General features: G+C 43.6%; 1 protein-coding gene across 13 annotated transcripts in view; it reads left to right on the top strand.

Annotated features, from left to right (window-relative positions):
* AASDH (aminoadipate-semialdehyde dehydrogenase) overlaps positions 1 to 26,186 on the top strand; it is a 29,556-nt gene extending 3,370 nt beyond the window's left edge. For 3 of the 13 annotated variants that reach the window (XM_084760508.1, XM_084760503.1, XM_084760507.1), the window contains 15 exons: positions 1,391 to 1,494; positions 2,019 to 2,286; positions 3,041 to 3,161; positions 7,039 to 7,352; positions 10,218 to 10,410; positions 12,905 to 13,146; positions 13,595 to 13,701; positions 14,133 to 14,305; positions 15,070 to 15,262; positions 17,549 to 17,664; positions 18,877 to 19,669; positions 21,690 to 21,853; positions 23,285 to 23,407; positions 24,492 to 24,623; positions 25,699 to 26,186. In XM_084760508.1, coding sequence (XP_084616634.1) covers positions 2,057 to 2,286; positions 3,041 to 3,161; positions 7,039 to 7,352; positions 10,218 to 10,410; positions 12,905 to 13,146; positions 13,595 to 13,701; positions 14,133 to 14,305; positions 15,070 to 15,262; positions 17,549 to 17,664; positions 18,877 to 19,669; positions 21,690 to 21,853; positions 23,285 to 23,407; positions 24,492 to 24,623; positions 25,699 to 26,100 — 3,303 coding nt within the window. In that variant the 5' untranslated portion in view covers positions 1,391 to 1,494; positions 2,019 to 2,056 and the 3' untranslated portion in view covers positions 26,101 to 26,186. Of the gene's footprint in view, positions 1 to 1,362; positions 1,495 to 2,018; positions 2,287 to 3,040; positions 3,162 to 7,038; positions 7,353 to 10,217; positions 10,411 to 12,904; positions 13,147 to 13,594; positions 13,702 to 14,132; positions 14,306 to 15,069; positions 15,263 to 17,548; positions 17,665 to 18,876; positions 19,670 to 21,689; positions 21,854 to 23,284; positions 23,419 to 24,491; positions 24,624 to 25,350; positions 25,478 to 25,698 lie in introns of those variants that run through there. The other 10 variants (XM_084760509.1, XM_084760505.1, XM_084760506.1 and 7 more) reach the window with 7 other exon arrangements.
* The last annotated feature ends 374 nt before the right edge of the window (positions 26,187 to 26,560 follow it).

Genomic DNA, 26,560 nt, shown 5'->3' with positions numbered 1-26,560 from the left:
AGACCGGAGGAGAGGAGAAGGAGGAAGGCCGTGCCATGGGGTAGGTGGAGGAGAAGCACGTGGCCAGCGTGGATGGAGACGTGGCCCAGATGATGATAATTAGCAAGGATTTGGGATTATGGGTGGGAGGTGGCTTGGTAGAAATTATTAGAAGCAGATGGCATGGGATCTACTATGGGAAGTAGATCAGGGGATTAATATCTGCCCTGCCCCAGGTTAACTAAGGATATTTTAAAATATAACAGGTGTCTGTGTCTTGATTGATTGCTAGCGGGTTAGAGAATACTGCCATAATAATAATCACAGGCCTAAAAGTAAATATTAGGCCATACTGGCAAATTAACCACAACAATAGGCAATGGGCTACAACTGGGTAGGAATTGAGTGAGGATGCTCTCTCCTTCTGTTTGTTTTTCTGTTAAAAATTAATTTGGGGCCAGTGGATGTATCTCAGTGACAGTGAGCTTGTCTAGCAAGTTCGGGGCCCTGGGTTTACTCTCCAGCACTGCAAAACAAAAAAAAAAGTTGATTTTTGTCTTCCTAGAACTTTAATCCCCACAGGACTTGAAGTCGCAATATAGGAATTTGACTACTTCATATTTGTGACAAAAACTGGAGAAAAGTAAAAAATTAAGTCATGTGCTTTAAATTTAGTTGTACTGGTTATTTATATATATATATATATATATATATATTTTTTTTTTTTTTTAAAGATTTATTGTGGGTTAGAGAAATGGCTCAGTGGTTAAGAGAAATTGTTGCTCTTACAAAGGACCCGAGTTCAATTCCCAGTACCTACGTGGTGTGTCACCCTCATTCACAGCCCAGTTCCAGGCCATCAACAGGCATACATGTGATGTGCATGCATGCAGGCAAAAGATACACATAAAGAATATCTGAAAAAAATTTCTTTATTTTTCTTTTCTGTCTGAGCACTTTGCCTGCATGCACACATGTGCACCATGTTTGCTCCTGGTGCCCACAGAGGTCAGAACAGTTGGAGGCCCCAGGACTGGCGTTAGCAGTGTTCCGGAGCTGCTGTGATTCTGGGAATTGAACCCAGGTCCTTTGCAGCTAGTGTGCTTAATCAGCAAGCCATCTCTCCAGCTCCTCCTTTGGTTATTTTTAAATGTTATGTCCCTTTTATATTGTGGTCAATTGGAAAAATAATAAGCTTTTCTGCTTATTTAATTCTATTATGTGTATGTCCCATCCTTCCCGCGTGTTTATGTTCTGAGTCACCATTAGGTCAGCTGTCGTCACATTCATTTCTTATGTCGTTGCTTTCAGCAAAGCTGCCATAGGTATTTTGTAAAGTTAGAGCATTGTGTATCTGTGACACAGCTTTTTTGTTTGTTTTAGTAACACTAGATACTGCACTTACTTTAAGGGCAATAAGAGAGAATTTATTCTGAGGCAAATACGCATGATCAGGTTCCAGGAGCACAGATTTCGGTCACCCCAGATATCCTGTCCCAGCGCGGAAGCAGCTCTGTGAGCCTGCATAGCTGAAAGACAGAGGAAAGTGATCCATCAAGGCATCCAAATACGTGGGTGGGAATTAGGTTGGTGGATTACAGCAAATCAAGGGAAATTCCATTATAGGCATGCTCAGATGGTATTCTTAGCCCCGGGCTTGGTGGGAGCTAATGTACTTAGCTTCACAAAGGCTTCAGGTTGAAGCCGTGAGGACTCGGGTGGACACGGGTGGGTAATAGACATGCTGTCAAGATAACCCAAGGTAGTTTGTCTCTGAGTCGTCGGCCTCTTCCCACCCCTACACCTCCTATGTTTTCATCAGTCAATCAGCCTTGCAGAACCTTTACATAGACGTAGCTTCCTTTCAGTTTGTTGTTTGGTAGTGCTGGAGACAGCGCTCGGGACCTTGCACACTGGCTATTGATCTGTCACTGACCTACATACAAAGCTGATGCTCATTTTTGTTGGTAGACATATTTCCTCCTCACCTCCCGAAAACTCCCCTAACTTCTAACATTTCTCTCTCTCTCTGTGCATAGATTTCTCAGGCCCGGGTGTCTAGACAGACCTCAGTAAGATGACTCTTCAGGAGTTGGTGCATCAGGCTGCTTCTGTCCATATGGACAGAACAGCTGTGTGTTTTGATGAAGGCAGCAGCCAGCCTCCAGTGTGCTACACCTACAAGGCTCTGCTGAGCGAGGCTTCAGAATTATCCAGTTTCCTACTAGCACACTGTAACTTCGGAGGAATTCGGGAAATTGGTCTCTACTGTCAACCTGGAATAAACTTACCCTCTTGGATTTTAGGGTAATATTTCTAGTATAAACAGATACAACTCCAAGTTACTTATTATTGGATTCTTTTGCATTAGTTTATCATTTTCTTTTCTTTTCTTTTCTTTTCTTTTTTTTTTTTTTTTTTTAAATTTTTCGAGACAGAGTCTCTGTGTAGCCTTGGCTATCCTGGCCTCAAATTCCCAGCAATCCACCTGCCTCTGCCTTTTTGAGTGCTGGGATTAAAGGCGTGTGCCGCCAACACCACTCAGTTAGTTCATCATTTTCTAAAGAGGTTAAAGTACACATTTCTTCTTGTATTTTTATTCATTTACATTAGTTAATTTGAGTTTATTAGGGAGAGACTAAGAATATTTAAATATCTCACAGTATACAGTCCTTATTTGTCTGTCAAAAGAAAACAGTTAAAGCATTTTAAACTGTCATTGTTGTCAAAGAAAGTCTCTGATCCATCACTGCAGTCCTTGTTAACTCTCTTAAGTGTTGACGAGCTCTCTCTGTTTCTCAGTACTGAGTATTGAAGTCAGGCCTTGGCATGGTAAACGGACTCCATACCATTGAGCTTCGTCCCCATCCCAAGTGATAAGAAGCTACAACAGAGTTTTGCAATACCCCAGATAGTCACTGGGCACAAGATGAAATAGCTTTTTACAACCAAGGCTCCACCTAAGCTTTGTGATATGCCGATGAACAATAAAGTCCTTAGAGACATCAAAGAGCTCCCAGCAGAAGTTTATTCCCTGTGTAACCTTGCACTTGTCCTTCAGGGTCCTTCAGGTCCCGGCAGCTTATGCACCTGTCGATCCAGACTCACCACCGTCATTGTCGACCCACTTTATGAAGAAATGTGGCCTTAAGTATGTTCTCGTTGAAAAAAAGCAGGTTAATGTAAGTCTTGGTGTAAGTGTTTCAGAGGGGTGTGAGGGGGGAGGGAGGGAGGGAGGGAGAGAGAGGAGAAAGAAAGAGAGAGAGAGAAAGAGAAAGAATGAGTGTGTTAGTGAGTTAGTTCAGTCTTGTGTTGACTTCTGAATTCACTGGCTCTGGCAGTGTTTCTCATCCTCAGTGATGTCATCATTTTGGTCGAGTGTGTGTCATGGGAAGTTTCCCATACAAGATGAGATGGTCAATAGCGTTAGTGCCTTCCCCACATTAGATACCAGTAGCACCCTTTAGCTGTGGCATCCGAAAAAGCCCACATCTTCCCAAGTGTCCCCTGGCTCCCACCACCCTGCGTACTTCACTGGGAACTAACATTTTAGGATACGGAAGTATCTCCTAGCCTTACGACGGCTGTGTATTTTTCCTTCCTGTTCCCACGTTATTTCCTGTGGTGGAAGCTGTTATGGTACTTGGAGAGCCTACTTTTATGTACTTGTGTCAATTACAGTGGTCCACTATGTTAAAGAACTACAACTGAGCTTACATTTGGAAAAAGAGATGAGCTCTTAGACCACACATTAGTGGAAAACTATATTACTTAAAAATTTTTAAGAATGGGGCTGGAGAGAGATTCAGAGGTTAAGAGCACTTGCTGCTCTTGCAGAGGACCTGGGCTTAGTTCCCAGCACCCACAATGGGTGGCTTACAAAAGCCAGTCACTCCAGTCCCAGGGTATTCAGTGCTTTCTGCTAGACCCTGCTAGGATTGGATTCCCATGGTGTGCATACAAACAAGCAGGCACACAATACACATGAAACCACAAGTGTCTGCCCGCAAATGGTGTAGCTGAGAAACACTGCTTTAGACACAGGAGCTGTATTACATGTTCAGTAAGAGGCAGTCCATGTCTTATTATTACATTACTTTTTGTTTATAAAATGCTGTCTATCCAATGAAGAAAAATATTATACAACATGTATTTAGTGTAGCTTTCTTTTACCCATCCACTATGTGAACCAGTTTATATTTGAGAATAGCGTAAATGCATTGTATGTTTTCGTGTGCATGCACACATGTGTGCAGCTGGACGAAAGGCCTGCTAGAGGATCACGGGTGTTAGAGTGGGGTCTCTAGAAAGAAAGCTGGGAGATTAATATGGTTAGTAAGTACTTTTGAAGTAAATGTCAGTGTCTTTTTAAATTTTATTTTGTTATGTATACAGTGCTATGCCTGCGTGTATACCTGCCAATCAGAAAAGGGCACCAGATCACATTATAGATGGTTGTGAGCCACCATGTGGTTGCTGGGTATTGAACTCAGGACCTCTGGAAGAGTAGTCAGTGCTCTTAACCTCTGAGCCACCTCTCCAGCCCAAATGTCAGTGTCTTAACTGAAGTTTTCCCTGTACTCCTGAAATTTCCTTTGTTACTACAAATACACTAAAGTCAAATAAAATGTCACACTTTCTCTTTCTTTCTTCTTTCTTTCTTTCTTTCTTTCTTTCTTTCTTTCTTTCTTTCTTTCTTTCTGTATTTTGAGACAGAGTCTCACTAAGTGGCTGCTCTGGAACTCACAGAGACCTGCTTGCCTCTGCTACCCAAGTGATGGGATTAGAGGCATGCGCCACCACACTTGACATGCTTATTTTTCTTAAGTCATGTTGAAATTTTATCAGGCAGTTAGGTGTGAGAATTAATTGCCAATATCAAGATGCTTTATGAAGGCATACAGTAAGGGGTTGGTACTGAAAGCCCCATGGTAGAGCCTTGCCTTCCTTGGCTACCATTTCCGTGATGGTGAGCGTGTTCTCTTCACTTGATGAAGAAGCACCAAGCGTCTATATCATTTATCTCATCTAGGAACAGCTCTGCCTCCCAGGAGGCACTGCGAAGTGTCTGAAGATGTTTCTTACTGTCCTGATTAAAAACGAGGTGTTATTGGCATCTAGTGGATAGTAGATGGTGCGAAAAATCCTACAGTGTACAGACAGGCCCCCATGCACAATTAACGTGGCCCAGATGCCAGCAGTGCAGAGGCTGAGAAGGCCGAGATGGGCGTGTGGGAGGATGGTGGTGGATGCAACCTCTGACTCTGCACTGTAAAGGAGAGAAGGGCCAGTCCCCTTGAGCCTCCTGCAGGTGTAGGGCCCCGAGGGAGCTTCCTGTGACTCAGCACACAGAGTAGAGTTTTAGTGGAAAGGAATGAGTTTGAGTTAGGTCTTAAGAATATGTAGGTCCTCACCTATTTTTGTTACTGTTTTGTTTTTAATAAAACCTTATATGTCTCATGCTGCCCTTAAATTTCTATTAAGCTGATGACCTTGAACTTCCTTTATTGTTTGGGTTTTTGTTTTGTTTTGGTTGAGAGAGGATTTCTCTCTACATAGCCCTGGCTGTTCTGGAACTCACTATGTAGACCAGGCTAGCTTCAAAGTCACAGAGGCCTGCCTGCCTCTGCCTCTGGAGTGCTGGGATTAAAGGCATATGCCACCACCCTTGGCTAACCTTGAACTTCTATTCGAAAATCCTGCTGCCTCCACCTACTGTGTTCTGAGATTACAGATGGATACAGTTTGCCTCTAACTTTTATTATTGTAGTTTTAGTATTATGGGCTATATATACCTCATCCTACTTCAGATAGGAAGACATACAACAAACACACATACAGAAAATATTACAAGCTACCAAGGTTTGACCTTTTGTTATTATTTATATTTATTTATTTATAAAAAACTCAGATTGTTTCAATTAAGCTGGTATTTATTTATTTATTTTATTTTTTGCTTTTTGAGACAGGGTCCTAGAACTCACTTTGTTGACCAGGCTGGCCTTTAATTTAGAGATCCACCTGCCTCTGCCTTTCAAGTACTGGGATTAAAGGCGTGAGCCACCATACCCAGTGTAAGCTGTTCTTAAAAATCAGCCTAAGAAGCTCTATTCAGAGGAACCCCGCTTTAAATATGTGCAGGTCAAGTGTGCTGGTGTGCTCTGTAATCCTGGCACTCAGGAAGTTAATGATGGCCTCAAGTTTGAGGCCAAGGTGGCTACATCGTGAATTCCAGGCTGGCCAGCGCCACATAGTAGGAATATATTTCCAAAATTCAAAAACCGAACAACCTAAACATAACCCTGTTTCATGCAGCTTACTTGGGTATCACACCAAAGCAGCCAAGTCAGAACCCTACAGTTGTTGGCCTGTTAGCTGGACGGTCACAGCTCCTGCCGAGTCTGCTCCCAGACTCTTGGTGTCCACGCCTAGTGCCTGCCCAGGCCAGAACCATTGCAAAGGATTCAGTAAGTGGCTCTCACTAACAAGCTTTAGACACATCCAGTTGCCACTGGGGGCCATTGGATCCCGTCACATAGGTTAAGGGCCAAATTCCTTTATGCTAATTATGCAAAGTAATTGAGGAGTTTCATTTCTTCTTCTGTCAACAGCAAACCTCACCTTCTCGTTCATTTTTGCACGTTTTTGAAGTGCTTACTGTTCTCCACAGTGTCTGCTTTCTTAGGTCATATGCTCCTTATTGGTGATTGTCTGAACGACCCATTGTCTCATTTGCAGAATAGCAAATATTGCCTATGAGATTTCTGATCCTTTGTGTGGAGGTCAGCTCAGCTTCTCCACAAACATTTTCTTCATTGTCGTTATTACTTCTACCACATTGCATTGCAGTTATGTGCTTTTATATATGTCTGCTTTGACGGTGAGTTTGAAAATCAGGACACTTAAGTCTTGGATATGTCTCATTTCTCTCTGTCCAGCATATGTAGCTAGTCCACCCTTCCCCAGTTAAGCCACACTGAATGAGTAAGTGGGTATTTTGCATTCTCTATAAAAGAATCCTTTTTAACATGTAATAATTGTAAATCTCTTCTCTAACAGAAATTCAGATCTTCTTATGAAGCAGTTTTGAACTATGATACTGTTTCAGAGGAACATAAGGACCTGGTGCTCTTCAGCCTGCACTGGGGAAACAGTGAGGTGAACTCAGGGCTCAGGGACAGAACCGGTAAATACAAGGTAGACGGCAGAAAGCACAGCAGGGCTTGTGAGAGCGGCGCTGAAGAGAAGGAGCGCCTGGACCTGTGGCAGGAGTGCTGCTTGGCTTATGTCCTGCACACCTCAGGGACCACGGGGACACCGAAGATCGTCAGAGTGCCGCACGCATGCATACTGCCCAATGTCCAGCACTTCCGGTAGGTTCTGGCCTTTGAGCCCTTTTTAGAGTTTTTGTTTTAAGCTGGATGAGGTGGGACTCAGCGGAAATCTAAGCATTTGAGAGGCGGAGGCAAAAAGATGACAAGTTTGAGGCCAGTTTGTGCTGTGGAGAGAGACTACAGAGAAAAAAACCAAATTTTACATTTGAAAAAAGAACAAAAATAATTTTAAGCATCTGTTTTCTCTTTAAATCTTGATCTAAATGGATAATCTTAGCTAACTGAGCAGTTGGATCCATCCTGTGTGATGTGTGTGTGATCTGTAGTTCTCTACAGACAAGGAGTGCACGTGTTGCTAAGAGGTCAGTCACAGAGCAAACACGTGGTAGAACCAGAGCTGTGTGGTGTGTGCTGTTCCAGAGCACTGAACATTGGCCTGTTTCTAAGGCAGGCTTTTTATAGGAAAAACCGTAGCCAGGTAACAACCAGGTAACCAGGTGAGAATCAAAGTGGAGACTTAGAGTCAAAATGGTTTCTGCTCTGCTAAGATCTGATGTTAACAGAGAAGCTACAGTCATGCTAGGACCTAAAGTAGGTCTCAGCCGAGGGGCTACAGAGTTTAAACAGGTTACAACACAGTTTTGTTTTTTGTTTTTTGAGATAGGGTTCCTCAAGGTAGCTTTGACTGTCCTGGACTCGCTTTATAGACCAGGCTAGCCTTGAACTCACAGCCATTCGCCTGCCTCTGCCTCCTGAGTACTGGGATTTCATGCATGTACCACCAGCCTGGCTGAGAATCTGTTTTCTTTAGGGAGTGATTTATTTGTTCAACTTAAAAGTGGTAGCATAGACTAAACAAATCCATGTTTTAATATGCTAACTTAAACTTTTCTGCTGCTCCTTGTTCTCATAGAAAAGAAAATTCCAAAACTAGGAAAAAGAAAGAGTAGGGTGTGTATCACTGAATATGTCTGACATGTGAAGAGTAGGGTGTGTGTCACTGACTATGTCTGACATGTGAAGAGTAGGGTGTGTGTCACTGACTATGTCTGACATGTGAAGAGTAGGGTGTGTGTCACTGACTATGTCTGACATGTGTCCTAGCGCTCAGGTGGCTGTGGCAGGAGGATTCGACTGCTGCCCAGCCTGGGACATATAGTGAGGCCTTGTCTCAGACATAAACAGGAAGGGCAGAGAAGTGACGCAGTAAAGGTTACTTGCTGCAATTTCATGCTGATTAGAGTTCAGATCCCAGGACCATGTAACAAGCTGGCCATCCCACAAATGCCTGCAAGTCCAGCTCTGAGGAATCCCATGCTGTTTTCTGGTCTCTGGCTTCCTCCCCTCACACATGGTAGTGTACCATCTGGTGTACACACACACACACACACACACACACACACACACACACACACACACACACACACACACACTTTCTCTCTCTTAAGAAGTAAAAATGAAAAATAAATCAAACAGAAGAAAGATTCAACTGAAAAGGAAACCAGGACATGAGAGTGGATTATTATAAGGAACTAACTCACATAGCATGGCTGAGAAAATGTGGAGGCCATGGGGTAGGCAGCTAGGAGAGGATCGGTAGCAGGCTGGAACCCCATAAGCATAAGACTGCACAGCATCGTCAGAAACACAGTCAGGTGAGCAGGATGCTAACTTGAAGCCACAGCTGTTGCTGCTGCTGCTTTGTAGAAACATTGTATTTTAATTTGTTTGTAGTTGTGTGTGTTTATCTGTGGGTCTGTCATGTGCATGCAGAGGCCAGAGACTTTGGTTCCCTCTGCAGCTGGAGCTAGCTAGACTACACAGCCTGATCTCCCAGCAGGTGCTGGGAATGGCGGTGTGCTCTGGACCGCTAAGCCCTATCTCCAGCCGTATTTGATTTTGTATTGAGGAAGAAATCCAGCCAGTTCAGGGTTGATAAAAGTCAGCTGATCACGGATAACTGACAGAGTGTGTGCTGTACTAAGTGGCAGCTGCCCTGTTCTCTGTTCCCTTCCTTTTCAAGGGAAACCTAAGTAACTGGAGGTGCACATCTGAAGTCCTAGCTATTAGAAAGCCAAGTAGGAGGACTGCTGTGAGTTTGAGGACAGTCTGGGTTACAGAGTGAGTAGCAGGCCAGCCAGAGCGACATAGTGAGACAACGCCTCCAAAAAAACAAAACAATAAAAATAAAAACAAAACCAAAATGAAAGCATAGTAGGAAGAGAGTTCTGGGGGTTACAGTTTATTCTAAATTGACATATCAGAAAGTAGTCACAGATGATAAGACTTGTCTGGCAGAAGAAGAAAAAAGTATTATTTAAGGACCCTTCTTTTATTTATTTGTTTGTTTTTAATTTTTTGAGGTGGGGGATCTCACTATGTAGTTCTGGCTGTCCTAGAACTCATTATGTAGATAAAGCTGGCCTGAAATTCACAGAGATCTGCATGCCTCTGCCTCCCAGGTGCTGGGATTATAGGCATGCGCCACCACTCTTGGTCCAACTTTTCATAAAGGGTTTCCAGTAGCGACAGCACCATTTTGGATAATCTGAAGAATGAAGTCTGAAGAATCCAGAGAACTTTTCTCCTTGATGCTGACCTTGCTGCTTTTTCATTCTCCTCCTCCTCTTCTTTTAGATTTACCTATTTTTATTTCATGTCTATGAATGTTTTCCTTGGATGTATGTCAGTGTACCATGTGCCTGAGGAGGGCATGAATCTCCCAGAACAAGAGTTTCAGATGGTGGTGAGCTACCCCGTGGGTGCTCCTGGGTTCTTTACAAGAACAGGAAATGCTCTCAACCACTGAGCCATCTCTCCAGTCCCTACTCCACACTTCTTCAGGGTCTGTGCAAACCCAGGCTTAAGCCTTCCCCATGACGCCTCTGCTCTGTTTGCCTTTAGGGTACTTTTTGGCATCACCCAAGAAGATGTTTTGTTTCTGGCTTCACCTCTGACCTTCGACCCATCTGTCGTGGAAATATTTGTTTCTCTCTCCAGTGGGGCCTGTCTACTTATCGTACCAACTTCTATCAAAGTGCTCCCATCAAAATTAGCTGATGTTCTCTTTTCCCGCCACAGAGTGACTGTGCTACAGGTACATGTCAGCAGCAGCAGAACCGGCTTCTTCATTCTTCTAATGTTACACGTTTTAGAGGGTCCTTTATACTCTTATAGTTCTTCCCAGTGCACTAACGATTGTGTAGTTAGCTCATCAAAGGCTACCACCTTGTGATGGCACGTGTTTGTTTTAAAATGAAAGAGAAACAACATTCCCCTGGAGTACAGTAACTGGGAAAACTTGACCCTGACTATGGATGTGGTGTTGGGTCTCTTCTATCATAACATTTAAGCATATTGTGTTTCCTACCAAAAGCTGGTATATTACCCCATTACAGATGAGCTAAGAAACAGTACTTGGGAGGTGGAAGCTCCCAATGAAGAGCTTAAGAGCAGCCTCTGCTACATAGTGAGTTCAAGGCCAACCTGAGCTACATAGAATCCTGTCTTTTAAAAAAGAAAAACAAAACAAAAAAAATTGGAGCTAGAGTGTGTGTAAGAGCACTTTTTATGAATGCATGAAAACCAGGCATGCCACATATGCCTGAATCTTGGTGTTGGGGGCCGAGGCAGCAGGGGTTCCTGTAAGCTCACTAACTGGCTAGCCTAGTTCAGTAAGAGACTCTTCTCAAAAAAATAAGGTAGAGAGTGGTAGAAGACACTGGATATACACTGCGTGCATGTGTACACTAATGCCCATGTGCACATGCACCAACACCTTTTCCACAATTGTAAAAACCACTTTTTATTCTTTGAGAATTCACCCTCTTTCTCCAATTCTTCAAGATCTGCTCCTCCTTCCTTACCTAACTACCCAATTTGTGTCTTCTTTTCTTCCCCCTCATCAAGGCCAATTTGTGCAGCTAAATATTGGATTTGTAGCCTTCCACTAGCACATAGTTGACCTACCAGGGCTACACCCTTAGGAGAAAATTGACCCTTTTAGCAGCTGGCAGTTGTCAGTGGCTCCTTGTCTGGAGACGGGCTAAGAGTACTTGTTATGTTTCTAGGGCGCCAGAGTTCAGGTCTCAGCATCCACTTCGGGTGGCTCTGGCTCTAGGGAATCTGACACCCTTTTGTGGCCTTTATGGGCACTTGCACATATATGCATGCACCTACATGTAGTCACACACACATATATACAAATAAAGTCTTAAAAAGCTCAGAGAGCCCTGTGTGGTGGGGAATACCTAATTTCCAGCGCTCTGGCAGATCTGTGACAAAGCCTTAACCAGAAAGATAAGATGAACCTTCTGCCATGTTGTTGTTGTTGTTGTTGTTGTTGTTGTTGTTGTTGTTATTATTATTATTATTACTCTGTGTCTCACCAGTGTGATAAGGACAAGGGGAAAGGTGAAGGAAGAAGAGGAAAACAATGGAAGAGAAGAAAAATCAGTTGGAGGAGGCATTTCCTATGCAGTTAGTATGATCATGTATCTAGACAACTAGGAAAGGCAGAGAGAGGAAGGAAGGCATTAGGACTAACTAATAAGCAGTAAAATTGGGAGATATTCACTTGATACAAAATTAACTGTACCTGTATGTATAAATATATGTATATATTCATATGCATTTCCATATAGGTGTATTTCTAGTAAGGAAATACCTGAAGTAAAATTAAGAAAATATTACTTTATGCTAGCATAACAATAATAAGTCAAAGACTAGTGGGACCCATCCACAGAAAACTTGGTAACATTATTTATGGAAATTAAAGGCCTACCTATGTAACAGACATTTCACACGTATGTAGGAGTCCCTGCCCTGTAGGAGGGTAGTTCTCGCTGCCTCCATCTATAAATATGTCAAGTGTCCTAAATAACTCCTCCTCGCCTTCCCCTGGTCCTTGTTGCACTCGTGAGACACCAGAATAACAAAGGCAGCAATAATAAAAAGTGGCAGAAGGCTCATCTTTATCTTTCTGGTGAAACCACTCAAGGCTTCACCACCCTGCGCCAGAGCGCTGGATCTTAGGCATGCACTACCACACAGAGCTCTCTTCACTTAAAAGGCTTTATTTAGTATTTCTACCAAAATCCCAGTAAATGTTTGTAGAAATTTCCAAGTCAATCCTAGATTTTATATGGAGATGGCAAAATCAGTGCTAACTTATACAGTGGAATACTACTTGGCAATAAAAAAGAAAGGAACTGTTTATGTATACAATAACATGGATGAATTGTGAAATACTTATTTAGGGTTTTATAAATAGAACTAATATAAATCTAGCCTTGGTGCTAGAGAGATGTCCCAGTGGTTAAGAGTATGTCCTGTTCCCCCAGAGGACCAGAGTTCGGTTCCCAGCACCTGCGTCTAGAGGTTGACAGCCACCTGTAACTCCTGTTCTAAGGAACGCAGCACTCTCTTCTGGCTTCTGCAGGCACACACACAGAAACGTACACTGAAATAGTAATAATGTTAGAAAACACCACAGCCTTAATGTCCACATGGGCTCCAAATGCAAAGTTTGAACTAATTATACATAGTTACCTGAGGAAGGAGAAAACCTGGTGATTTGACTGTGTTTCTAGGCAACGCCAACATTGCTGAGAAGATTTGGATCTGAGCTCATCAAGTCCACTGTCCTGTCAGCGCGTACTTCTCTGAGAGTGCTAGCCCTCGGTGGGGAAGCCTTCCCCTCACTGTCCATCCTCAGAAGCTGGCGAGGCAAAGGCAACAGGACGCAGATATTTAACATTTATGGTATCACTGAGGTATCCAGTTGGGCGACTTTTTACAGGATCCCAGAGGAGATTCTTAATTCTACTGTGAAGTAAGGGCTTTTAGTTACACCTGCTAGAGGGGAGGGGAGGCATTCGTGCTGGGGTTTGTGAGTTCGGGCTCGGGGTGGCAGTTGACTGTGACGGCTGTCGAGGTGATGATCCTTGCATGGGAAGTGCATCCTCTGTCAGGGAGCCGCACTCCAAAGCCTACTAATGGGGTTGTCAGTGCTGTAGGGATCATTTTAAAAACACTGTTTTGTCTAGAGTTTCAAGTGAAGAATCCAGAGTCTTTCCTATAACTCGTGATGAGCTCCTGCTAGACTTTTGTGACTGAATCAGTAACATACGACACCCTTTCTGCTTACTGTTCCCTAGTGCGGTCTGAATGGCACCGTAAACTGTTTTTGTTTTATGCACTGTATTGTGTTTTTAATATACTGGGAAGTCATCTGCCCAAATGTGAGATTTAAACCTGCTCTGGGCTGTATTTTTTTGCAGGCATGATTCCACTGTACAGCTGGGGTCTCCACTACTTGGAACAGTGGTTGAAGTCAGAGACACAAATGGGTCCCCAGTTCACGAAGGCACTGGCCAAGTATTTTTAGGTTGGCTTACATTTATTGGTTGATTTTTCAAAAAGAAAAACAAAGTGTTTATTTTATTCATTTTATGATTCTTTTATATAGGGTGTACTTTTCAGTGCTAAATTTTAATCTTTTCATAATCATGAGATATTTCAAGTTTACCTGAATTATTTCACATGCAGTTTCTAATAATTTAGGAAAGTAACTTAAAATGTTAGCATTTGTAGACAAAACTATATCTACCAGTATTCTAAGGATATGTTTTAAATCATATATATTTTTAGAAATCATATATGTTTTTAGTTTTATCTCTTTACTAACTTCCTAAAGTTATCGTGCCCAAGTTTATCAGGTAGCATTTAAAAGTTCCTGAATTTTAGAGGTACCTTGATTTTGATGTTGTTAAATAAAATGTCCATGGGTCTTATGACAATGGAGTTTATCTTTGAAAGGTGGGGAAAATAGAGTATGCTTTCTTGATGATGACATGACAGTGCCCCTTGGTACCATGCGAGCCACAGGAGACTTCGTGACTGTGAAAGATGGAGAGATATTTTTCTTGGGAAGAAAGGACAGCCAGATCAAGCGCCATGGCAAACGCCTTAACATTGAGTTCGTACAACAGGTAGGGCCACCTAAGCACCTTTCTGTGGCCCACGCTAGTCTGAAATTCCAAGTCCTCCTGCCTCCTGCTTCCTAGTGTTACGGTTACAGCTGTGAGTTCCCAAGCCTGGCTCTGTGGTTAGCAATACTTACTGCTCTGGCAGAAGACAGGGTTGTTTCCTAGCACCCTTCTGTACCCCTCCACTTGCAGGGGACCCAGCACCCTCTGACCTCCTCCAGCACCTTCACTCACATGACTCACACAGACACACATACAAGAAAGAAATAAAGTAAATAACAAAGTAGACTTTGAGATCTTTGCAGATACATTGGCTTATTTGCTTTAGAATGTTTTTTTTGTTTGTTTGTTTGGGGGTCTTTTTTTTTTTTTTTTTTGGTTTTTCGAGACAGGGTTCCTCTGTGTAGCCTTGGCTGTCCTGGACTTGCTTTGTAGACCAGGCTGGCCTTGAACTCACAGAGATCCACCTGCCTCTGCCTCCCGAGTGCTGAGATTAAAGGTGTGCGCCACCATGCCTGGCAGAACGTATTATTTTTGAAAGTGGTAATTAATACCTGGGATTTTAAAATAGTTGTTTGCTATTGGTATCTATGACTAACAGAATTACCACTTTCAATGTAGATACCAATAGCAAACAACTTTTTTAAAATCCCAGGTATTTTCTGGAATTTAATTCAGCTGTACTGATTTTAGATAGACTAAGTCTGAGCCTTCAGGAGCCTGTTCCTAGATGTCCCCGTGAGTAAATGAGACACTCTCCCCTACAGGTGGCTGAAGAACTTCCCCAGGTGGAGACCTGTGCAGTCACGTGGTATAATCAGGAAAAGTTGGTTCTCTTCGTCGTATCCAAAGCTGATTCAGTAAAGGATTGCATCTTTAAAGAACTGCGGAAACACCTTCCAACGCACGCCCTCCCTGATGACGTGGTGCTGATTGATAGCCTCCCATTTACATGCCACGGTAAAGTGAAAAGCAGACATGTGCAGTGCTGGAGAACACTAGTGCTCCAGATTAGGTTAATGGCCACCGAAGTTCATTATAAGTGCCACTAGCATTAGTTATGGTAGGCCCACTCTGAGTTAGCTTTGTGGAACCAGCTCATTTCTCTTCAGAAGTGCCTGTGAGTGGATGACATCACTCTGATGTATGAGTTATAGGTGGGTGATTCCTCCCCAGGCCCCTTTATGGTGTGTCTGCCTGCCGTGCATGGGAAGGCTTAGTGAGCAGCTGAGATCATGTGATGGCGGGCCAGGAAGCAGAGAAAAGGATGAAGACAGGCTCTGTCTGGATGTTTCCTTGCCTCTTTGTACCCCAAGCCTGTAGTCAGGGATGGGTCTCCCTGCTTCATTCATCCTCTGAAGATCCTCACAGATATACCCAGTGGCGTTCCTCAGTCTCCTAGGGGACTCTGAGTCCAGCCAGGTTGGTCCTGAAGGTCAGCCATGACAGCTAGTCAGTGGCTGTATTTCTCAGGGGTCACCATAGAAACAGAACTAATGCTTAGGTAGAGTTAGAAAAATATTGCCAGGAACTGACTGACACGGCTCTAGAGGCCGGAACGTCTCATACTGGAATTGTGAGCTGGAGGGGCCTCAGAAAGTTGGGGCTGTAATTCTCAGTTTTGCAGCCTGAGGACCAGGAGAGCCAGAGCTTTAACTCTGTGGCAGGGCGGCTCCCAGCACATACAGTGAGGATGAGATGGGGTGCAGTGGGGTGCAATGCCCTCCTCCTGCTTCTGCTGTGTTGAGCCCCCGAGGGCCGGGCTGATCTCCAGCCAGTTTGGGAACACAGTCTCCTTTACTTTGTCCACTGGTTCATATGCTAAAATAAATGAATATTTTGTGAAATACCATTATAGATAACCCAGAGTCAGTGATAAACAGTGGCCCAACCCCATGGCCCACTCACAGTGACACCTAAATTGTACCATCACAGTGCTAGAGTTGAAAATCTGCCTAGTACTACTTAGCTTCAAATTATATACATTTTGGCAACAGGATCTTGAAGTCTATTTCAGGGTTGCCTTGATTTCATTATGTAGCCCAGGCTGAAAAACATATTCTCTTAAAATCAGACACAGTGCCACATACCTACAGTCCCAACACTAGGGAGACTGACACAGGAGGATTATTACTAAGCTTGACACCAACTTGAGCTACATAGTAAGACCCTGCTTTATTTATTTTTATTTTTTAAAGATTTTATTTATTTATGTATGAGTGCTCCATCTGCATATACACCTGCATGCCAGAAGAGGGGATCAGATTCTAGTATAGATGGTTGTGAGCCACCATGTGGTTGCTGGAGATTGAACTCAGGACCCTGGAAGAGTAGACAGTGCTCTTTTTTTTTTTCTTTTAATTTTAAAAGATTTATTTATTATTTATACAATATTCTGCCTGCATGTGTGCCTTCACACCAGAAGAGGGCACCAGATCTCACTACAGATGGTTGTGAGCCACCATGTCATTTCTGGGAATTGGACTTAGGACCTTTGGAAGAAGAGACAGTGCTCTTAGCCTCTGAGCCATCTCTCCAGCCCAGTAGACAGTGCTCTTATCCGCTGAGCTGAGCCATCTCTATAGCCCCTAAGACGCTGCTTTAAAGAAAAAGTCTGGGGCCAAAGAGATGGCTCAGCTGGTTGCTGCACGTGCCTGATCGTTTGATAACTTGATGGTGTGATAGAAGATAATCAAATCCTGAAAGTAGTACACACACACACACACACACACACAGAGAGAGAGAGAGAGAGAGAGAGAGAGAGAGAGAGAGAGAGAGAGAGAAATATTTTAAAGTATGTTTTATATGTGTATATGGGTGTGTGTACACTATTGATAGTACCTTACCATGACATTTAGATGCATTTAGTTAGTATACACAAGCTGCCTTTCATTCCCTGTACCCCACTCACCTTCTGTGCCTCGTCCCTCCTACTCAGTACCACGTCTTGAGTTCTTTAACTTAGTAAGCGGCGTCTCTTTGTGTTATTCACTATAGTCTTTGTAACATTGGCCTTCAGAATTGCTTCTCTGTGCTATATGATTTCAGGGCTTTACAGTGAAGCGCATGACCAATAAACATACAGTAGCTCTGGGGCAAGATAAATTTATTTGCTTATTTTATGGGGTCAAACCTAGGACCTTGTATGTGCTGAACACATGTTCCACTACTCAGCTTCATCCCCAGCTGCATGGTTAAAATTCGAATGTTATTTTAATGTTTTTTCAAATTTCTCTTCATATTAAGGTAAAATTGATGTTTCCGAGTTAAACAAGAGATATTTAGACTACATAAACTCACAGCCCAGGAATAAGCCCCATGGAAAAGAGGAACTTTGGGAAAAATTACAGTATTTATGGAAGGTACAACTTCTTAAATACAAACTTATTTCTATAACTCATTCATTATAGAGAATTTTAGTATGCCCAGTAAGCCAGTAAAACTATTTTAAGAATGTTATTCCTGCCCAGGTGCCAGTTAGCATACTTTCCTTCATCTAGTTTGTACATAATGAAGGTTAGAGTGTTTAATTAAATGTCTCACAAAGAAATTCATTGACGGTGAGGTAATGTAAAAGGTGCCAGTGTCTGCTTGCCTACCGACAGGGCTCTCCCCTGGAGAGGCAGTGCAGTGCCTGCTGCTCCTGCCGTGCTAAAGCCATGCTCTACTGAGTAGGTTGGTCATTAAATTCTGGTTCTGCCACTAGTCCTGAGGAGAAGTGTGCAGTAGCTGTGTGTTTCTACCCAAGGCATTTTTTAAAAGTATTTCAATAAGTAAGCAAATTTTCTTAGATAAGATACAGATTTTAACTGGAGGGAAGGGGAGAGGGTGGCACATGGCGTTAATCCTAGCACTTAGGAGACAGAGGCAAGCATGAATTCAAGGACAGCCTAGTCTACAGTGATAGTTCCAAAATAACCAAGGATACACAGAGAAAACCCCTATCTTATTTATTTATTTATTTTTTTAAAGTTCTAGCTAAAAATGAGTCTAAGAACTGAGCTCCCACAACTGGGTATGGTGGCGCACGCCTTTAATCCCAGCACTCGGGAGCCAGAGGCAGGCAGATCACTGTGAGTTCGAGGCCAGCCTCTTCTACAAAGTGGGTCCGGGACAGCCAAGGCTACACAGAGAAACTCTGTCTTGAAAAAACTAAAAGTTCTGTGGGTGATTTGGTTAGTCTTTAAAACAGGCTAGCTAAGTTCTTCCCACTCCCTTTGTGAACAGTCTGATGTGTGTGAAGTGGACCGGTTATTTCCATGTAGGGACAATCATCAGTGAGGATCCTAACGGCTAGTTGGTAAAGCAGATATTTCTGTGAGTTTATTCTGTGGGTAGGAAAGCTGCTCTAAAAGGAATGGTAGTTAGCAGTTACACAGTGAATCTGTGACAGAGTTGGTAGTGCAGTGATGGTCGTTAGTGTAGAGAATTCCTTTTAGTTTAATTGTTAGTGTTTTCCTTTTTTTTTATGCTGCTGCCTATGTTGTGGGTCCTGTGAGCTCTGTGTCATTTGCTACATGGTAAACTCTGCCGGTTTGGGCTCTTACCCTATCTCCCCTCTCTCTTGTCTGTAGTCTGTTCTGAGTCTCCCTGAGGATCCCGAGGGTACTTTGAAGGTTCCCGACAACTCCACCTTCTTAGACAGTGGCGGGGATTCCCTCAAGTCCACGTGGCTCCTCAATGAGATTGAAAAACTGACCGGGACACCCCTTCCTGGCCTTCTGGAAGTTATTCTCAGCAGCTCCATCTTAGATGTTTACAGCCACCTCATTCAAACCGTGTTTGCGCAGGAGGACCTGGAAGTCAGCAGGAGTTACGCCACAAAAAGGAAACTCAGTGACACCGATCCTGAGGAAGCCAGAGGGAAGCCTGCACATCTGCAGTCTGCCTTACCTTCAAAACGGGACATCAAGACAAATGCTGTGCTGGCTCTGAGCAGAGGGAGCCAGGTTTTGTCTCTGGGCACCGGGAGGCTTTTAACTAAGTCAGGACACTGCCCCTCAGTCTGTCCTCTGGATTTAATTCCACAGACGACCACTCAAATATTAAGAAGCATAAGACCTCCAGCGCCTGATGAAAGGTTGAAAAAGCCCCCAGTTTCTCAGGAGGGGAGCCCTGGGGCAGGGGCTGAGAGGATGGTGTTGCGTGAGAGGTGGCGGTCCGACACAGGCAAATGCGTAGATGCTTCCCCTCTGCTTGTGCTAGCAGCTGTGGAGAAGTCATCCAGTACCGTGTATGTCGGCTCCCACTCGCACAGAGTGCAGGCAGTTGACCTTTACTCTGGGAAGATGAGGTGGGAACAGCTTTTGGGAGATCGAATTGAGTCCTCAGCCTGTGTGTCTAAGTGTGGAAAGTTTATTGTAGTGGGTAAGTTTCTGAATCTGAACAGTGTGTGTTTCTCTGTGTGTGTGCGTGTGTTTGTATGGTTGGTTGGTTGGTGTCACACGTCAGTGGTTAATAACGTACTGCTTAGCAGCATGGCTTGGATATAAACTCAGCTCTGTATTGCTAAACTCTGTGGATTTGGTGGGTTGTTGGACTTAGAACTTCACTTTTCTTGTAGACAAAATGGAAGCTTGATGCTGTAACACACGTCATACTGAAACCTTCTGACTCACAGCACTTCCCCTGCAGGCCTTCTGTGAACCTGAAGATCTCTTGAAGATGGTTCCCAGGCAGCACTGCTAGCACAGGAGCTCAGTTCTTTTTTTTTTTTTTTTTTTTTTTTTTTTTTTGTCCCCAGAAACAGGGTTTCTCTGTGTTATCTTGGCTGTCCTACCCTCGCTTTGTAGACCAGGCTGGCCCCAAACTCACAGGGATCTGAGTGCTAGGATTAAAGGCATGTGCCATCACGCCCAGCTGAGGGAGCGCAGTTCTTAGACTCGTTCTTAGTTCATTTTTGCTGAGAAGATTCAGGTTTTACCACACAAGCTTCTCTGTAGCAATCCAAATGTTTGCACGACATAGCATGCGACATCACTCAGAGTGAGTGTTCCCAAAGAGAAAGCCATAGGAGCCACATAGTACCTTTTAGAACCTAGTCTTCAGTTTTGGAAGACTTTAATTTGTCCATTGAACATAAACCACCAAGTTTAGTCCATGCTTAGGGGGAGAGAATCATTCTCCACCTCTTGAAGAATATTTAAGAATTTGTGGGTGTGTTTTAAACCCATGACAACCATCAAAGAGTTGTGGACAGGGTGGAGCAAGCTTAACAGTCCACTGTACACTGCACAAGCAAAGCTCTTAATGAGTGATGACTCTCAAGTCAAAGCAGTGAGTTGGCCATGGATAGAGCCCTGTAGAGTGTGGGCAGTGAAGCCATCCACTGGGATTTGTGGGTGCCCAGGTGTCCGTAGTGATTTTACTTGCAGGGTTTTCGTTGTTTGTTTTAATCATTTCTACTCAACTACATCAAGGTCTGGGATCCCTGCACTGCCTTCTCATCCATGGCCACCACTTGGGAAGCAAAGTTTGGTGTAGTTGCTAAGAATACAGGTTCTTGCCGTGTGGCTGTGTCACATGGTGATTTGGAAATTTGGCCCCATTAGTGACTCTGCTTCCATGTTGTCAACTATAAGTATGGATATAATTATGGTAAAATATTTGAAAAAGTAGGCTGAGGATGCGGGTCTGATGGCTCTGGGTTCAGTCTCCAGCATGCATAAAGCAGGTGGTGTGTAATGCACACCTGTAGTCCCAGCACTGAGGAGGCAGAAGGCTCAGAAGATCATGCTCCCCTAACAGGATACCTGAGGCTAGCCTGGGCTAAAGACCCTGTCTCAAAAGAATAAGCCTTGGATACATAGGAAACGCCCAGTGGACATTGGTTGTTATTGATGCTAGCCTTTCTGAAATGACGAAGCTGTTACAATAACTGTTGGGGTAGGAGAATAATCTGAGCCCGTGACGCTGGGTAATTTATCCAGCAATAGCTAGGACTGATTTGGGTCCAGTTCTGTCAGTGTGGGTGTGCACACGCCCTCGTGCAGTCAGAGGACAACCTCAAGGAGTCGGTTTTCTCCTTGTCCTGTGTTTGTCTTGGGATCAAGGGCAGGTGGTCGGGCTTGGGCCAGGTGCCTTTGCTGTCTTGCTGGTCCATAGTACTACTACAGAGTGAGGGCTGCTGGGTGCAGTGCTGTTCACCTCTAACTCCGGCACCTGGGAGGTGAGGCCGAGTGCTGGCTTAAAGACTCCACCACAGCAGCACTGAGTAACGCTTTACACGAGTGACTGCTGTTCAGTTTCTGATTGTTTGCTGAAATCTAAATCGGGTAGGTGAACATGAACATAAATGAAGGGTGTGACTAGGAATCGCCATTTTTTAAAACTAAATATTTTATTTCAATGGATCTTAGTCTCATCTTTTACATTTGTTTCTCTATAGGCTGTTATAATGGATTAGTTTATGTTCTAAAAAGTAACAGTGGAGAAAAATATTGGACATTTACTACTGAAGATGCTGTCAAAAGCTCGCCAGCCTTGGATCCAACCACAGGACTCATTTACGTCGGATCCCATGACCAGCACGCCTATGCTCTAGACATTTATGTAAGAAGTCACCGCCTCAGCATCACCCCGCAGACACACAAGTGCTGTGCAGTGCTCCGAGGGCAGGTGGCAGCTAGAGCCCAAGCATAGCAGCGGGTCTGGAAAGGCGTGGTTAGTTACATGCTGTCATCTTTAGCTTCCTTTCAAATAATGTCCGCACTATAAAGCATTCAGAATGATCATAACAGAAAAAAAAAAAATCAAAGTAAGAACTCAGTAGGCTATTTTAAGGTCACATTATATGAAAATATCAAATTTTCATAAAAACTACAAGAAATAGACTGAGGTTGTTTTTGAAATAACAGCGAATCAAAACTTATTAATTGGTATAAATAGAAATAAAGAGTAAATATAAATTAATTAGAAAAACCCAGATAGAAAACCAAAACAAGGGGACATAAACACACAAGATCACCAAGAAGCTGCTGAACACAAATGGTTCAGTCCTTTAGCCTTAGAGCAGTGACAACGAGACACTGAGATTGGTTTGGAAATACATAGCTCACTGTGCTACAGTGCTTGGCAGTCAGCGCCGGCGAGATAGGTCGCAGATAAGAGGGCACAGAGGAAGATGGATGGAGAGGCTGCAATACAGCTCAGCTGCCACAGTGCCTGGCTGGCATGCACGAAGCCTTGCGCTCCATCCCTCAAACTATATGTGGCTTATGTGTCTGTCACCCAGCACTTGAGAGACTCAACGGTGTGCGGTTATCCTGGCTACTTAGTGAGCTTGAGGTCAGCTTGGCTACATGCCTTAAAAAAATAAAGAGATTCACAGACACACGTGCACACACCACGCACAGCAAGTAAATGTAATAAGCAGTGTGACTGTGTAAGTTTCATGTCCTTTGACAAAAAATAATTTTTTTCTATTTCATCCTGGCAAAATAATTAGAAACAGACAAATATGTGCATCAAATTGTTTAGAAGATTGAGTAATTGGTTTCTAACATTTTTTATCAGAAAATGAGATAATTTTATTTTGAATATATTAAAATTATTTTAAGTCATTTTATAGAATCAGTGGAAGAAACATACCAAGTTGTGTATTCAGAGTGAGTCTATGCACACGTATCCTGTCACCCATGCACACCAATTAATCAGACGGGAAAATACTAACGTGCTATCCGTTACACATGAGTATCAGTGATGTTCTTTGCTGCCTTGGTACTAACTTACCTACCATGATGGCGCATGCCTGAAATCCCAGCACTGAGGAGGCAGAGGCAGGAGGATTCTGAGTGAGTGAAGAGGGACATCTAGACAGTGACAACTGCTTCGTGGTCCAGCACGTGCAAGGCTCTGGCTGCAGTGCCAGCACCTCCAAGACAGAGCACAACACAGTGTTAAGGCTACCCAAACCTTAGCTGCTCTGTATGTGGGCTTGTTAACCACTAGCACCACACACTTAATTTAAACTCTTATTTGCAGGAAAAGACATGTGTCTGGAAGCTAAACTGTGGAGGAACTCTCTTTTCTTCTCCATGTTTGAGCCTGGAGCCACACCACCTGTACTGTGCCACACTCGGGGGACTTCTACTGGCTGTAAATCCTGTAGGCATAAAGTAACGTGTTGCTGTATTCCCCATCTTGATTTTGACGTTTGAAAGTCCGAGTAGTTTTCAGTTAAATATTCTCCACATATTAATGAGCTAGAATTCACTTAAAATGGTTGAAATTATTTGGAAAGACAAGGAAATATGAGTTCATGTTTTATATTGTTATTTGTTTCTTTGGCTGTTTTTAACCTTTAAGAGAGATTTGCTTATTTTTATGTGTGTAAGCAATTGTCTGTCTGTGCACTACACATGTCTGGTGCCTGGAGAGGTCAGTGGAGGGCATGGGATGCCCTGGGACTGCATTACAAATGGCTGCTAGTTGCAGTGTGGGTGTTGGGAATCAAAGTTGGGTCACTGTAAGAACAACATGTGATGTGGCCACTGAGCCCTCTCTCCAGGCTGTTTTTAACCTTTTCATGTTAAGTTCTCATCTGTCCCTCAGTGGCGCACGCCTTTAATTCCAGCACTTGGGGGCAGAGGCAGGTCGGTCTCTGAGAGTTCCAGGCTAGCCTGGCCTATGTAGTTTGTTCCAGGGTAGCCTGGGCTACATAGTGAGATCCTTTCTTTAAAAAAAAAATAAGTAAAACAAAAGCAAAGCAAACAACAAAAAGCTTCTTGTTCATTGTAAAGATCTTAATTTTTCCTGACTTTTACATTGTTTTTCCATCCTAACGCTAGATGTTTGTGTTAGTCTCTGCTTTGTTTTCTGTTGGGGGCGGACTTTCGCTCTGTCCTAGCTTTTGTAAGTAGGCACTGACGTTTCTGCTGTGCTGGCTTCATGGACAGCGTCATCTATCACTATCACTGTGGCTCTGGCTCTGAAGATTGTTACTTTGTTGTAAACTGGCTCTGCATGTAGAGGCGCGTGCTGCCTGACAACCTGAATTAAAACTCCTCCCACGTGACAAAAGGAGAGAATCGCTTCACACAGGTTGTCCTCCAGCCTCCACATGTGCCCTGTGGCACATACATACGAACATACATGTGCACGCACACCGTAAATAAATGTAATTAGAATGTTAAAGAGACTTGATTTGTAGAATGATTTTCAGTGCTATCAATTGCTTTGGTCATGACAGGCTACGGGGAGCATAGTTTGGAAGCACTCCTGTGGAAAGCCTCTGTTCTCTTCCCCGAGGTGTTGCCCGAGGTACATTTGCATCGGCTGTGTGGATGGCGGTTTGCTCTGCTTTACTCACTCAGGAGAGCAGGTGGGAAGATCTAGTTCTGTGTGGAACCCCCGCCCCCAGCCCTGGAGACTGAACCAAGGGACCTGCTTATGATCAGCAACAGTTCTGTTCCTAAGCTACATTTGGAGCCCTTGTTTGATGTCTCTGTCTCTCTGTCTATCTGTCTCCTCTCCTCCTCCTCCTTCTCTTTCTTCTTCTTCTTCTTCTTCTTTTCTCTCTCTCTCTCTCTCTCTCTCTCTCTCTCTCTCTCTCTCTCTCTCTGTGTGTGTATTAGTGTCTGCTTTGTTTTGTGTTGTGGGCTGACTTTCACTCTGTCCTAGCTTTCGTAAGTACGCACTCTCTCTCTTTCTCTCCTGTTCCGTTCCCCCCCCCTCTCTCCTCTCTTTCTTCCTCTCCCTCCCTCCCTTCCTCCATGTGTGTGTGTGTGTGTTTAAGGCATATGGGTCTGAGTTTGATGTGTCATATATCATATATAATTAAATATATATATATTTATTATATATATATAATTTAATTTTTTTTTGATACAAGGTCTCACGTGCTGTCCTGAAACTCATTGCACATGCCAGGCTGGCCTAGAACTGAGATCCGCCTGCCTCTGCCTCTTGGGTGCACATGCTACCTGGCAATACACAAATTTTTGTTTAAAGCTCTAAATCTAAAATTCTTTTCAGTCTAATTCCTTCTCAGTGTGTTTGGAACACTTGAGTAGGACATGTTTTTCCCCTTTCTCTTTTTTTTTTCCTAGAGCTAGAATTGGAGCAAGGTTCCACCCTCTGCCCAAGATTGTTTTTAACAACATATACTGAAGACCTAATGGAGTTTTTTTTTTCTTTAAACACCGTGTCTCTAAACATAACAGGAGGAATTCTCAAGTATGCTCAAGATTCATTATAATGATGGCCTAGTATATCTTGTCCTGGTTGTAGCACTGGAGCAGCCTGGCATGAGAATGCTACTTTGCAGATATGGGCATCACTTTTGTTTTTGGAGTTACCAAGAGGTCTCCCATTTCCCCTCTTCTAACAGTGTGAAGAGCCCTGTCACGGGTAAGGTCGCACTCGGGTGACTGCCTGTTGCTCCTCTTTCCTTGCAGGTTTGGTGCTTCTCTGCTGGAGGACCAATCTTTTCATCCCCGTGTATCTCAGCATCAGAGCAAGAAGTATTTTTTGGTTCCCATGACTGTTCTCTCTACTGCTGTAGTGCAGAAGGTCACCTCCGGTGGAAGTTTGAGACAACAGCCAGGGTGTACGCAACACCCTTTGCTTTCTGTCACCACGGCCGTAGCAGTGAAATGCTGCTGGCAGCTGCATCTACTGACGGGAAGCTGTGGGTCCTCGAGTGTCAGAGTGGAGAGCTGCGAAGTGTGTGTGAGCTCCCTGGAGAGGTCTTCTCTTCTCCTGTGGTCTGGGAGTCAATGCTTGTGATTGGGTGCAGAAATAATTATATTTACTGTCTGGATTTACTGTGTGCTGATAAGAATAATCATAGTCCTTAAAAGTATGTATGTGCGAGACGGTCGGAAATGTCATTGTAAAGCTATGTGTATGGTTTTATATTAAAGAGTCTATTTTGGTTAAGGAATTTGTCTGTGGTACTTCAAGAGAGAGCAGCTATGTTTACTTCCTATGGAAGATGCAGGAGCTTCAAGGACGAGAGGATAAACCACTTGGTATGTTTAGTAGTATTTCTAGTTATGTGTGCTGGTGCGCTGACTAGTTTTATGTCAGCTTGACACAAGCTAAAGTCATCTGAGAGGAGAGAGCCTCAACTGAGAAAATGCCTCCATAAGATTGGGCTGTAATACTCCTGTCAGAACATTTTCTTAATTAGTGAGCGATGGGGAACCCAGCGCATTGTGGGTAGTGCCATCCCTGAGCTGCTGTTTCTGGCTTCTGTAAGCATGCTGATCAAGCAGCATTTCTCCATGGTCTTTGCATCAGCTCCTGCCTCCAGGT

The sequence above is a fragment of the Acomys minous genome, assembly GCF_964271855.1.
Source record: "Acomys minous genome assembly, chromosome: 15".
Taxonomy (NCBI): domain Eukaryota; kingdom Metazoa; phylum Chordata; class Mammalia; order Rodentia; family Muridae; genus Acomys; species Acomys minous.
Note: the sequence above shows the minus strand (reverse complement) of the source record. Positions and strands in the feature narration are given on the sequence as shown.